This window comes from Eptesicus fuscus, chromosome 9, assembly GCF_027574615.1.
Source record: "Eptesicus fuscus isolate TK198812 chromosome 9, DD_ASM_mEF_20220401, whole genome shotgun sequence".
Classification (NCBI taxonomy): domain Eukaryota; kingdom Metazoa; phylum Chordata; class Mammalia; order Chiroptera; family Vespertilionidae; genus Eptesicus; species Eptesicus fuscus.
In genome coordinates this window covers 102728620-102743208 of record NC_072481.1, presented here as the reverse complement: position 1 = coordinate 102743208, position 14589 = coordinate 102728620, and the positions used below count along the sequence as shown (strand labels likewise).

General features: G+C 42.4%; 1 protein-coding gene across 3 annotated transcripts in view; it reads right to left on the bottom strand.

Annotated features, from left to right (window-relative positions):
• The window catches only part of TRPC1 (transient receptor potential cation channel subfamily C member 1), a 171532-nt gene that overhangs the window by 2409 nt on the left and 154534 nt on the right, over positions 1–14589 (bottom strand). For all 3 annotated transcript variants that reach the window (XM_054721623.1, XM_054721624.1, XM_054721625.1), the window contains 3 exons: positions 2878–3053; positions 1256–1457; positions 796–990 (listed from right to left, as the gene is read on the bottom strand). In XM_054721623.1, coding sequence (XP_054577598.1) covers positions 796–990; positions 1256–1457; positions 2878–3053 — 573 coding nt within the window. The remainder of the gene's footprint in view (positions 1–795; positions 991–1255; positions 1458–2877; positions 3054–14589) is intronic.

Here is a 14589-nt window from a genome sequence, read left to right as displayed (position 1 = left end):
CCTTCTCCCCCGGCCCCACCTTCTCCGCCAGCCCGCTCTCCTTCCTTCTCCCCCGGCCCCGCCTCTGCTCCTCCCTTCTCCTCCCCTGGCTTGCTTGCTTCTCCGAAGCTATGTTCCCTTCTGCAGCTCTTGGCTTCTTTCTACACTGTCTTGATATGCAAATTAGCCACCATCTTTGTTGGGGTAATTTGCATACACATCCTGATTGGTTGGTGGGTGTGTCTTGGCTGGTGGGCGAGGCTTGGGCGTAGCGAAGGTGCGGTCAACTTGCATATTTGTCTATTATTAGATAGGATTTTTATTTAATCAATAACAATTTATTGGAAATTTATGTTCTTTCTTATTCTATTAGTACTCACATAAATCTTTCATTTTGTCTCAGCTTGTAAAGTCTAAATTATTTACTATCTGGCCCTTTACAGAAAAAAATTGCTAACTTCTGATTTATAGCAACATGTATTAAATTATTCACGTATTGAATAACTTTCAAGAAGAACCAGAAAAAATATGAGCTGACTATCAGTATCTACACTCACAGAATAGGGATAATGAATATTTTCTCCACGTTTTAAAACTGAGATGAGATTTCATGAAAAAATTCCAGTTCTATCTCTCATTCTCTAAAATACTTATTGCATCCTTACTTTATGTTTTATCTATGCTGTGCATTAGGGATACAGGAGTAAAAAAAATCAAGACAGTCCCAGGCCTTAAGAAGCCTGCATATTTATGCCTGGGGAAACATCTGAGGTTAGGAATTATTAAAACTTCTATGTTGCAATTCTAGTCTCTTACCTTTAGACTGTTTTGCCGTTTAACCCTGCCTTTTGATGTATGAGAGCAAATCCATTTACTGAGGCTACTAATCATGTAGCAGATGGTTTTTGGTGAAGGAATGATGTTGAAAGGTGGGGGTAATGTACATTTGTCATCAAAGTAACTAAGCCACAACTTTGCGCGGGCAAACTTCCATTCTTTGTCTTCGTGATTCTATAAAAGGCAAATGAAAAAGCTGTATAGGATATGAACATGCACACGGGGAGTGGCAGAGAAAAAGATATTGTTTTAAACTGTCCATGTTTCTACATCTTGTAGGTAAAAATGTGATTCATGATTTGCTGTTATTATACATTACTTGCATTAAAAATCTAATTTTAAAATGCTAGTAATTCTTAATTCTTACATTTGGTTGCCTTATCTGCTGCATACATTGGGATATAGAGAATACAGAGTTTTTGTAAGAATAGACACTTACTGCTATCAACTGGAAGCTCTTGTGCAGCATTGCCACCAGCAGCTTGGTGAGCACAATCACAACCACCACGTTGTACGTGCCCACAATGACAGCTCCCACAAAGGACTGCAATTCTTCTCCGTAGCTGAATCTTGTGACAAAGATTGCCACATGTGCTAAGGAGAAAATATACCAGAACAAAGCAAAGCAAGTGCCAAAGAACCTGTAAAGACGATTACATTTTTGTTTAAAAGAAAATTAAATAATTAGCAAAAATGAAGAATTCATTTATATCAACATTTGTAAAGAAAACACTGATAATCCAAGAATAACACTTTATAAAATAAATGAGGTGAACCCAACAGTAAAGATATGCCTTACTTTAAAAAGAAAGAGAAATTATTCCTCTTTAATCTCTTATTGCATTTCTGTCCATTTTAAACATACCAATGTCTATGATCCTGTTAATGCCTAATCAAATTTTGTCACTCCTCTGCTCAAAAATATCAAATGGCTATCTCAATAGCCCAAAATCCTTACAAGGGCCAACAAGGTCCTACATGATCCCATTATCTTTCTGACCTCATCTACAGCCCTCACTCGGATTTACCCCCTGCCCCTCGCCACCGGCCTCCTGACTTTTCCTTGAATTTGCAGCCATACTTCCAACTCAGGGCATTTGCCTTTACCATTCCCTCTCTCTGATGATGCACTTCCTCCAGACCCCTCCTTCGCTGCTTGATCTTTCACCAGCTTTACATATTTATCTGAATGTCATCTCTGTGGGCCTTCCCTAATATCCTAACTAAAACTGTACCCTCACACATACTTCCCCCGGCCCAAGCTTTGTCTCATTAGCCATTATCACTGTGTAATACATTGTATATTTTATTTCTTATTGTCTGTATCACCTCATAAGAGTATACTAATAAGCTCCATGAGGTGGTCCTGCTCATCGACACTCTACTCACTCAGCACTTAGAACAGTGTTTGGTATGCAAAAGGGTTGGATGAACGTTTATTATTCATTTAATCTCATTCCCTAAATAAGATGACATGAAAGTAACTGAAGAAGAGTTGGTACATGAATCACAATAAATATGCAATTCCACACCTCTTCTCCATTATTTTATTAAGGAATGATGGGGCGATATTTTATCTGCCTCACAACTGGTTGTTCAATTTCTTATTGAGCATAATTAAAGTACGTATGTATTATGATAACAGTAAATCAGAGAAAAATTGTCATAAAGTTCTAATAATTGTCCATTTCAATAACTCCTAACAAGCAAAAAATGTGAGAAACTGTTTTGGTTGTAACAGTGAGTGAGAAGCAGAGTTGCTGAACATCTTATAATACATACAACCCATGGAGAGCTGCCCTGCCCCAAGCCAGCAGTGCATGAAGTGCCAAAAGCTCCTCCACTCACAGCCAAAAAGGGGGAGGAGCCAATGGAATAATCTGGGCCTACTAATTATTCAAGGTTCTATATGTAAAGATAACTATCAAGTGATACACTAAAAATAAGTATTTATTATTAAAGAGGAATTTCTTAAAGATTTGAAGTTCTATTTCTGTAATTCCTACACAGCATGTTAGAAAGAGAGAAATATATCTACTAAAAATTGTAAAAGACACTCACGAATGGAAGGTGTCGTTGCTCTGCTGCTCACAAAAGATGCCCACACAGTCCTTCTGCTCTTTTGGAGTATAGCCTTTATCATATAGTTGTGTCAATCCAATTGTGAATGAAAACAAAACAAGAAGGAACATCCCAAGAAATTTTCCAAAATCTTGAAGCATCTGTCCCATTGAAATCTGTGGAATGTATATTGTTTTTTATTAAAATGATCAGGAAAACAAAATATTAAATATTAATGACCAGGCAATAAAAGGAAAACAAATATATGAGCCACAAACTACTCCTTTTGAGATGGGTTAGCACTTTTAAGACATCAGAACTCCAGCTGTTTCCCAGAGCACTGTGACCACAAAAGCACCAAGGAACAGCAGCCCCGCAAGCAGCCCTCCCGAGGCTGAAGAGCAGCAGCCTCACGTGGCCTGCCCCTGTCCAAGGGGAAGCAGCTGTGTGAGCGGCCCACTCCCCTGTCCGAGGAGCAGCAAACACGCGAGCAGCCTGGCTCCATCCAAGGGGCAGCAGCTGCATGAGCAGCCCGCCCACGACTGAGGAGTAGCACCCCATGCAGCCCACCCCATCTGACATGCTGTGTAGCATCAGCTGTGCCGACAACCAGCCCCCATCCGAGGAGCAGCAGCTGAATGAGCAGCCTGCCCCCATCCAAGGAGCAGCAGCTGTGTGAGCAGCCTGCCCCTGTCTAAGGAGCAGCAGCTCCACAAGCAGCCCGCTCAAGTCCGAGAAACAACAGCTGTGCAAGCAGCCCACCCCCATCCAAGGAGCAGCAGCCACACAAGCAGCCTGCCCCCATCCGAGGAGCAGCAACTGGGGGAGCAGCCCACCCCTGTCCAAGGAACAGCAGCTCCGCGAGCAGCCTGCTCCCATTCGAGAAGCAGCAGCCAGCCCGAGCAGCCCACCCTAGTCCAAGGAACAGCAGGCACAAGAGGAGCCCACCCCAGTCTGATGAGCAGCAGCCACACATAGACAGCACCCGTCTAACGAGCAGCAGCCGGGTGAGCAGCCCGATCCCGTCTGAGGAGCAGCAGCCACGCAAGCAGCCCACCCCTGTATGAGGAGCAGTAACCCTCTAAGCAACCTGCCTCTGTCCAAGGAGCAGCAGTCATGCGAGCACCCCGTCCCCATCCGAGGAAAAGCAATCACATGCAGCCTGCCCCCATCTGAGGAGTAGCAGCCTCGTGATCAGCCCACCCCTGTCCAAGGAGTAGCACCTGTGTGAGCAGCCTCCCCCCACCAGCCAGAGGAGCCACCACTGTTGCGAACAGCACCCACCAGAGGAGCCACTGCCAACTGAGGAGCAGCCGCTGCTGCAAATGCCCAAGTAGCAACTGCAGCCCAAGGAGCCACTTCCACACAAGGAGCAGCCATTGCATGACTCCACATCTAGATCCATCAGTGAGATAAAAAAAATGGGTAGACAAAGAAACCCCAAAGTAAAGAAAAGGAGGAATCACCAGAAAAGCAGCTGAGTGAAACAGAGGCATGCGATATGTCAGAAAAAGAATTCAGAATAAGGGTCATACATTTCATAAACCAGATAGAAGAAAAAATCAACAACTTATGTAAGAATCAAGAAGAAATGAAGAGTGATATAGCTGCAATAAAAAACACTATGGAACGTTTCAACAATAGACTAGGAACAGAAAACTCATTCATCAACAGAGTCAAATATCAACAGTAAAACGATTGAAATTTCTTTTGAGAGCCAAATTTTTTAAACTTAAACTATATAGGTAGGTACATTGTTATTAACTTAATTAGGGTACTCCTAAGCTGGACTTTGCTAAAAACTCAAGGGCCAAAGAGCCATATGTGGCTTGTGAGCCGCAGTTTGCCGATCACTGGAATAGGAGAAGCGGAGGACCAAATTAGTGAATTAGAAGACAGGGAAGCAAAACACACCCAAGCTGAACTACAATTGGAGAAAAAATTAAAAGAAAGGAGAGCCTACAGGAGTTTTGGGACAACATGAAATGAAGCAACATACGAATAATAGGGGAGCCAGAACAACAGGAAGAGAAACAAGGGTTAGAAAACCTATTTGAAGAAATAATATCATAAAACTTCCTTGATGGGGGGAAGAAAAAAGGTCACAAAAGCAGAGTCCCAAAAAAGATGAACCCCCAAAAAACCTACATCAAGACGCATCATAATTATGATGGCAAATGTTCAGGACAAAGAATCTTAAAGGCTGCAAGAGAGAAACAGAAAGTTACATACAAAGGATGTCCCATTAGATTATCAAATGATTTTTCAACAGAAACACATCAGGCCAGAAAAGAATGGAAGAAAATTTACAAAGTGATGCAAAGCAAGGGACTGAATCCAAGAATACTCTATCCAGCAAGGCTATCATTCAAAATTGAAGGGGAAATAAGGAACTTCACAGACAAAAAGACACTAACGGTGTTTATCACTACCATGCCAGCAATGCAAGAAATGCTAAAGGGACTGGTGTAAAAAGAAGAAATAAAAAGTGAAGAAGGAACACAGGCACAAAAAATAAGAATGTCTACAAACAAGTACCTATCAATATTAACTTTAAACGTAAATGGACTAAATGCTCCAATCAAAAGACATCGAGTGGCTGAATGGATAAAAAAACATGACACATATATATGCTGTCTATAAAAGTCCCACCTCAAACCAAGATGGCGGCATAGGTAAACACCTAAACTGCTGCCTCGCACAACAATTTCAAAACTACAACTAAAAGACAGAACGGACATCATCCAGAACGACAGGAAAGCTGGCTGAGTGGAAATTCTACAACTAGAAGGAAAGAGGAAAGCACACGGAGAATCAGAGGAGCTGCAAAGGACTGAGGTACGGAGACACGCGCACAGAGAGGAAGGGCGGCTGAGTGCCTGGCTGGCATTCTCTGGTGGAAGAGGGAAGGAAGCCCCCGAATGCACTGAACCCCAGTTCCGACTGCACTGAACCCCAGTTCTGACTGAACTGAACCCCAGTTCCGGGTGAAACCCCGTGGACCCAGGCTCATACGGGGGGAGTCTGGACTGTCAGGTAGACAGAAAGGCACACAGAGACTTGGACACTCGGGGAAAACGTGGCGGGCAGGGTTCTGGAGGTGCGCGTGCGCAAGTTCACGCAGAGAAGACTGACTGCTGAGGTTTTAGCTAGCTCTCCCCAGCGGAAGGGAGTTGGAAGCTCCTGACTACACTGAATCCCAGTTCCGACTGCACTGAACCCCAGTTCCAGGCAAGCCTGGGGGAATCTGGACTGTCAGGAGGAAACTCAGGGGAGCCAGGGAAGGCAGAGGTCTGGAGGCCCATGTGCAAGGGCAGGGCTGATGGGAAGCCAAGACTGTCTGCTCAGCCCTGAGACACTGCCCCATCCAAGCTGACCACAGAGGCTTTTGAAATTTTGCAAGACTGGTCCTATAAGGCTATCTCCAGCATAGGTCTCCCGGCGTAAATACAGCTGATACACATAACCAATTGGCCTGGAGGTCAATTCCTTCCAGTGATACCAACAACAATCAAGACTTAACTACAACAAGGCTGTACAGACAGATCACAAAGGGGTGCACCAAGAGTGTCCACCTCAGATGACTGGGGAGGCTGACCCACTGGACCATATAGGAAACCTAGCACACAAGCTACACTACCAACTCACGGAAGCAGCAAAAATACAGAGACAAAGTAACAGATCACAAACGAAAGAAATAGAGGAAAATAAATTACTAGATATAGAATTCAAAACCATGGTATAAGGTTTTTCAAGAATTTCCTAGAAAAGGCCAATAAATTTAGCCAGACCCTCAAGGATATGAAAAAGGACCAACTAGAAATTAAACATACACTGACTGAAATAAAAAAATATTATACAGAGACCTAAAAGCAGACTAGAGTACCACAAGAATCAAGTCAAAGATTTGAAATACAAAGAAGCAAAAAACACTAAGCCTGCAAAGCAAAAAGAAAAAAGAATCCAAAAAGTTGAAGACAGTGTAAGAAGCCTCTGGGACAACTTCAAGTGTACCAACATCAGAATTATGGGGGTGCCAGAAAAAGAGAGAGAGCAAGATACTGAAAACCTATTTGAAGAAATAATGACTGAAAACTTCCCCCACCTGGAGAAAGAAATAGACTTACAAGTCCAGGAAGCGCACAGAACCCCAAACAAAAGGAATCCAAAGAGGACCACACCAAGACACATCATAATTAAAATGCCAAGGGCAAAAGACAAAGAGAGAATATTAAAAGCAGCAAGAGAAAAACAGTTAGTTACCTACAAGGGAGCACCCATACGATTGTCAGCTGATTTCTCAACAGAAACTATGCAGGCCAGACAGGAGTGGCAAGAAATATTCAAAGTGATGAATAGCAAGAACCTACAACCAACATCACTCTACCCAGCAAAGTTATCATTCAGAATTGAAGGTCAGATAAAGAGCTTCACATATAAGAAAAAGCTAAAGGAGTTCATCACCACCAAACCAGAATTATATGAAATGCTGAAATGTATTTTTTAAGAAGAGGAAGAAAAAAAAGTAAAGATAAAAATTATGAACAACAAATACATATCTATCAATAAGTGATCCTAAAAATCAAGTGAATTAAAAATCTGAGCAACAGAATGAACTGGTGAATATAATAGAATCAGGGACATAGAAAGGGAGTGGACTGATAATTCTCATGGGGAAAGGGGATGGGGGGTGCAGGAAGAAACTGGTCAAAAATTGTACACTTATGGATGAGGACAGTGAGGGGGAGGTAAGGGCAGAGGGTGGTGTTGGAACCGGGTGGAGGGGAACTATGGGGGGAAAAAGGAGAAACTATTGTAATAATCTGAACAATAAAGATTTATTAAATTAAAAAAAAGAAAAATAAATAAATAAATAAGCTTATAAATTAAAAAAAAAAAAAAGTCCCACCTCAGAATGCAGACTGGTTCAGCCACTGTGGAGAACAGTATGAAGTTTCCTCAAAGAACTGAAAATGGAACTCCCATTTGACCCAGTAATCCCACTCTTAGGAATATATCCTAAGAAACTAGAAACACCAATCAGAAAGGATATATGCACCCTTATGTTTATAGCAGCACAATTTAGAATAGCTAAGATTTGGAAACAGCCTAGGTGCCCATCAGCAGGTGACTGGATCAGAAAACTATGGTACATCTACACAATGGAATACTATGTTGCCATAAAAAAGAAGGAATTCTTACTATTTGCAGCAACCTGGATGGAACTGGAGAGCATTATGCTAAGTGAAATAGCCAGTCAATGAAAGAAAAATACCACATGATCTCACTCATTTGTGGATAATAAATCATTATAAATCATTATAAATCATTATAAACTGATGAATAAAAAAATAGATACAGAGGCAGTAAAGCATCAAATAGATGGGCAAATTACAGAGGGAATGTTAGAAAGAGTGGAGAAGATAAGAGATCAACCGAAGGACTTGTATGCATGCATATAAGCATAACCAATGGACACAAGACACTGGGGGGTGAGGGCATGTATGGGAGTGGGGTGGCCTGGGCAATAGGAATATATGTACACATGTAATACCTTAATAAAAAATGGGGAAAAAAAGAGTCTCACCTCAGAACGAGGGACTCACACAGGCTGAAAATGAAGGGATGGAAAAATATATTTCAGGCAAATGGAAATTAAAAAAAGCTGGGGTAGCAATACTTATATCTGACAAAATAAACCTCAAAGTGAAGGCCATGACAAAAGACAAGGAAGGCCACTTCATAATACTAAAGGGATCAATATAACAAGAGGATATAACCCTGGTAAACATATATACACCCATTGCAGGAGCATCCAAATACATTAAAAAAAAATCTCCTGGAAAATATCAAGGGAGAGATCAACAACAACACAATCATAGTAGGAGACTTTAATACACCACTGACATCACTGGATACATTCTCTAGACAAGAAATCAGCAAAGAAACAGCAATCCTAAATAACTCACTAGAGCAGTTGGACTTAATTGACATCTTCAGAACATTTCACCACAAAGCCATGGAATATACGTTCTTCTCAAGTGCACATGAGATATTTTAAAAAATAGACCATATATTGGGTCATAAGCAAAGTCTACCACAATTCAAGAAGATTGAAATCATATCAAGCATCTTCTCAGACCACAATGGCATATATTAGAAATAAACTACAATAAAAACAATCCAAACACTTGGAAGCTGAATAGCATGCTATTAAACAATGACTGGGTTACCAAAAAGATCAAAGAAGAAATTAAAAACATCCTGGAAACTAATTACAATAAAAAAATAAAAAACCTAAGGGACACAATGAAAGCAGTCCTGAGAGGGAAGTTTATAGCTCTACAGGTCTAACTCAAAAAAACAAGAAAAATATGGTAGTAAATCTTCTAACTCTACAACTTAAAAAATCAGAAAGAGCAAAAAGAAAAGCCCAGAGTGAGCAGAAGGAAGGAAATAATAAAGATCAGAGCACAAATAAATGACACAGAGACAAAAAACAAACAAACAAAAAACACCATACCACAAAACAATAAAAAACATCAATGAAACCAAGAGCTGGTTCTTTGAAAGAATAAACAATATTGATGAACCTATAGCCAGGCTCACCAAGAAGCAAAGAGAGAGGACCCAAATAAACAAAATCAGAAATGATAGAGGGAAAATAACAACAGACCCCACAGAAATACAATGGATTCTTTAAAAAAAAACAAAAAACTATGTACAACCCTATTCCTACAAACTAGACAACCTGGGGGAAATGGACATATTCCTAGAAAAATACAACCTTCCAAAACTCAATCAGGAAGAATCTAAAAATCTCAATAGGCTGATAACTATGGAAGAAATTGAAGCAGTCATCAAAAAGCTTCCAGCAAACAAAAGCCCGGGATCAGATGGCGTCACAGGGGAGTTATACGAAACATTCAAGGAAGAACTAAAACCTATCTTCCTCAGACTATTTCAAAAAATTCAAGAGGAAGGAACACTTTCAAGCTCATTCTATGAAGCCAGCATCACCCAAATACCAAAACCAGATCAAGACAACACAATGAAAGAGAATTACAGGCCAATATCCCTCATGAACATAGATGCCAAAATCCTCAACAAAATTCTAGCAAATCGGATCCAGCAGTACATCAGAAAGATCATACACCACAACCAAGTAGGATTTATCCCAGGTATGCAAAGATGGTACAATATTCGGCAAATCAATAAATGTGATACATCACATAAACAAATTGAGAGATAAAAATCACATAGTCATATGAATTGATGTAGAAAAAGCATTTGACAAAATCCAACACCCTTTCTTGATAAAACTCTCAGCAAGGTGGGAATAGAAGGATGATACTTCAACATAATAAAAGCCATATATGACAAACCAATAGCCAACATCATACTCAATACAAAAACTAAAAACATTTTCACTAAGAACAGGAACAAGACAGATGCCCACTCTCACCACTACTGTTTGCCATAGTACTGGAGGTATTAGCCATTGTAATTAGACAAGAAGAAGGAAAAAAGGCATCCAAATTTTTAAAAAAGAGGTAAAATTGTTAGTATTAGGAGATGACGTGATACTGTACATAGAAAAGCCTAAAGACTCCATCAAACATTAATAAAGTTAATAAATGAATTCAGCAATGTAGCCGGATACAAAATTAATGCCAAGAAATCTATGGCATTTCTATACACCAATAGTGAACTTACAGAAAGAGAGACTAAAAAAACAATCCCATTTAACACAGCACCAAAACAATTAAGAAACCTAGGAATAAACTTAACTAAGGATGTAAAAGACCTATACGTGGAAAACTACAGGACACTGAAAAAAGAGATAGAGAAAGATATAAACAGATGGAAGAACCTACCGTGCTTATGGACTGGTAGAATCAACATCATTAAAATGTCCTACTACCCAAAGCAATCTATAGATTCAATGCACTCCCCATTAAAATACCAACAGCATATTTCACAGACCTAGAACGAACTTTCCAAAAATTCATCTGTAGTAAAAAAAAGACCCTGAAATAGCTGCAGCAATCCTGAGAAAGAAGAACAAAGTAGGTGGGATCTCAATACCAGATATCAAGCTGTATTACAAAGCCACTGTTCTCAAAACAGCCTGGTACTGGCACAAGAACAGACATAAAGACCCATGGAATAGAATAGAGAACCCAGAAATCGACCCAAGTCACTATGCTCAATTAATATTTGACAAAGGAGGCATGAACATACAATGGAGTCAAGATAGTCTCTTCAATAAATGGTCTTGGGAAAATTGGACAGATACAAGCAAAAAAATGAAACTAGACCACCAACTTATACCATACACAAAAATAAACTCAAAATGGATAAAGGACTTAAACATAAGACGGGAAACCATAAAAATACTAGAGGAATCGGCAGACAGCAAAATCTGAGACATATGCCAAAGCAATTTCTTCATTGATACTGCTCATAGGGCAATGGAAACCAAACAGAAAATAAACAAATGTGAGTACATCAAAGTAAAAAATTTTTTCACAGCAAAAGAAACCACCAACAAAACAACAAGAAAGCCCACTGCATGGGGAACATTTTTGCCAATGTTATCACCAATAAGGGTTTAATCTCCAACATTTACAGGGAGCTCATACAACTTAAGAAAAGGAAGATAAAGAACCCAATCAAAAAATGGGCAATGGACCTAAATACATTTGAAAGAAGACAGAAGGAAGGCCAAGAGACATATGAAAACATGCTCAATGTCACTAATTATCCGAGAGATGCAAATCAAAACAACAATGCGGTACCACCTCACACCTGTCAGAATGGCTACCATCAACAAATCAACAAATGACAAGTGCTGGTGAGGATGCGGAGAAAAAGGAACCCTCGTGCACTGCTGGTGGGAATACAGACTGGTGCAGCCACTGTGGAGAACAGTATGGAGTTTCCTCAAAAAAATGAAAATGGAACTCCTATTTGACCCAGTAATCCCACTTCTATGAATATATCCCAAGAAAGTAGGAATACCAATCAGAAAGGATATATTCACCCTTTTTTTAAAAAAATATTTTTATTGATTTCAGAGAGGAAGGGAGAGGGAGAGAGAGATAGAAATATCAATGATGAGAGAGAATCATTGATTGGCTGCCTCCTGCACGCCCCCCACTGGGGATCGAGCCCGCAACCCAGGCATGCGCCCTTGACTGGAATCGAACCTGGGACCCTTCAGTCCACAGGCCGATGCTCTATCCACCAAGCCAAACCGGCCAGGGCGATATATTCACCCTTATGTTCACAGTGGCACAATTCACCATAGCTAGGATATGGAAAGAGCCCAAGTGCCCATCAGCAGATGAGTGGATAAAAAAACAACGACTGTGGTACATCTACAGAATGGAATACTATGCTGAGGTAAAAAATAAGGAATTTTTACCATTTGCAACAGAATGGATGGAACTGGAGCACATTATGCTAAGTGAAATCAGCCAGTCAGAGAAAGATAAATATATGATCTCACTCATTTATGGAATATAATGAACAACTTAAACTGATGAACAAAAATAGGTCCAGAGACAGAGAAACATTGATCAGACCATCAAACCTTAGAGGGAAGGAAGGGGAGGGTGGGGATAAGGGGGAGAAATCAACCAAAGGACTTGTGTGCATGCATATAAGCCTAACCAATGGATACAGACACTAGGGCGGTAAGGGTATGAGTGGGGGACTGGGAGGCTAAAGGGGGAATATGGACACATATGTAATAACTTAATAAAGAAATTTTTAAAAAGTACTCCAAATGCTTAACAGAAAGCCATTCCAATCTCAGCACTTCTGCAGAGGATTTTGTTGCTACGAAGGGAGAGGTAGAAACATGGAGATCTAAGAAAGAGCCTAATTTGTGAGGAGTAAAAGGAAAAGTCCTTGTTCAAGTCTAAATGAAAATAAATGCTTATATTTATAGCTTCTTAAAGTTTATGAACATACTAGAGGCCTGGTGCATGAAATCCGTGTACAGGGTGGAGGGGGGGTGGTGTCCCTCAGCTCAGCCTCACCCTCTCCAATCTGGGACCCCTCGAGGGCAGGCAGACATCCCTCTCACAATCCAGGACTGCTAGCTCCCAACCATTCGCCTGCTTGCCTGCCTCATTTTCCGGAACCGCTTCTGCCTGCCAGGCTGATCACCCCCCAACCACTGCCCTGCCAGCCGGATCGACGACTAACTGCTCCCCTCCTGGCCCGATTGCCCCAAACTGTCCTCCCCTGCCGGCATGGTCACCCCCAACTGCCCTCCCCTGCAGGCCTGGTCGCCCCTAATAGTCCTCCCCTGCAGGTCTGGTCGTCCCCAACTGCCCTCCCCTGCTGGCCCAGTCACCCCTAACTTCCCTCCCTTGCCAGCCTGGTCGCCCCTAACTTCCCTCCTCTGCAGGCCAGGTTCCCCCCCACAACTGTCCTCCCGTGCAGGCCTCGTAGCCCCCAACTTCCCTCCTCTGCCAGCCTGGTCGCCCCTAACTGCCCTCCCCTGCAGGCCTGATGGCCCCCAACTGCCCTCCCTTGCAGGCCTGGTCCCTCCCAACTGCCCTCCCCTGATGGCCTGATCGCCCACAACTGCCCTCCCCTGATGGCCATCTTGTTGTGGCTATCTTGTTTCCACATAGGGGTGACCATCTTTGACCACAAGGGGGCGGACATCTTGTGTGTTTGAATGATGGTCAATTTGCATATTACCTCTTTATTATGTAGGATATCAGATATACATTTTTGGATAGATGTGGTTTCACATGCACAGGAAGCCTCTGGAAGCTTACACAGGGACAGGAGTGAGGGCTAGGGGTTGGAAGGAAGACTTTCTCACTTTGAATTTTCTTTACTATATGCATTTTTTACTTTTAAAGTACAAAAATAGTGTTTAAAAATAATCATTCCTCCAATTTAACCAGGTCAAATTTATATAATTAAATCCAGCTTCAAATAAAATTTCTAATTGCCTCAAGTCTGCCAAGATAACATAAGCCACTTAGCAACGATACAAAATGATAAGAGCAGGCAAGTGGCCAAACCCTCCGAGCCCACTAGAGTGAGCCAGCTAATCCTACATAATAAAAAGGTAATATGTAAATTACCATCACTCCGCTATGCCCACGATTGGGCCAGCGGGAGATGCAGGGGGCGGGACTCGGGGTGGCTGGGGTGGTGATTGGGCCAGCAGGACGCTGAGCTCACGTCGCCAGCGGTGGCACGAGCTCAGCGTCTGCGCCATGGCTGTGCTGCAGCATAGACGGGCCTCTGGGGCAGCGAGCCGGGCATCTGGAGGCCCCGGCTGATGAGGCGGCTTGGGCGGGCAGGTGGTTCGGCACCCGGGGGAGGAGTCTGGCGGCAGTTGGGCCGAAGGAGCGTGCGGCGGTGTCCGCAGAGGATGCGGGTTTCCGCGCAGCCTGGGCCGGCCGAGGGAGGGCTCATGAGGGAGCCAGAAGGCAGAGGAGGCTGTGGTGGCCCCAGCCTTCCTGGGCGGGAGGCGAAGGCAAGACCCCGGCCTGGGCTCCGGCCGCAGGAGGACCACGCCCCCACCCCACCTCGCCCTAGGGGCCCAGGGACTTCAGAGCTGCCAGCCAGACAGCCTACACGTGCATGATTGAATCATGCACTGGGCCTCTAGTTAAATATAAGAGGTATGCTAAATCTTTTAGGTACATCACAAGCTAGGAATGCAGGCTCTAC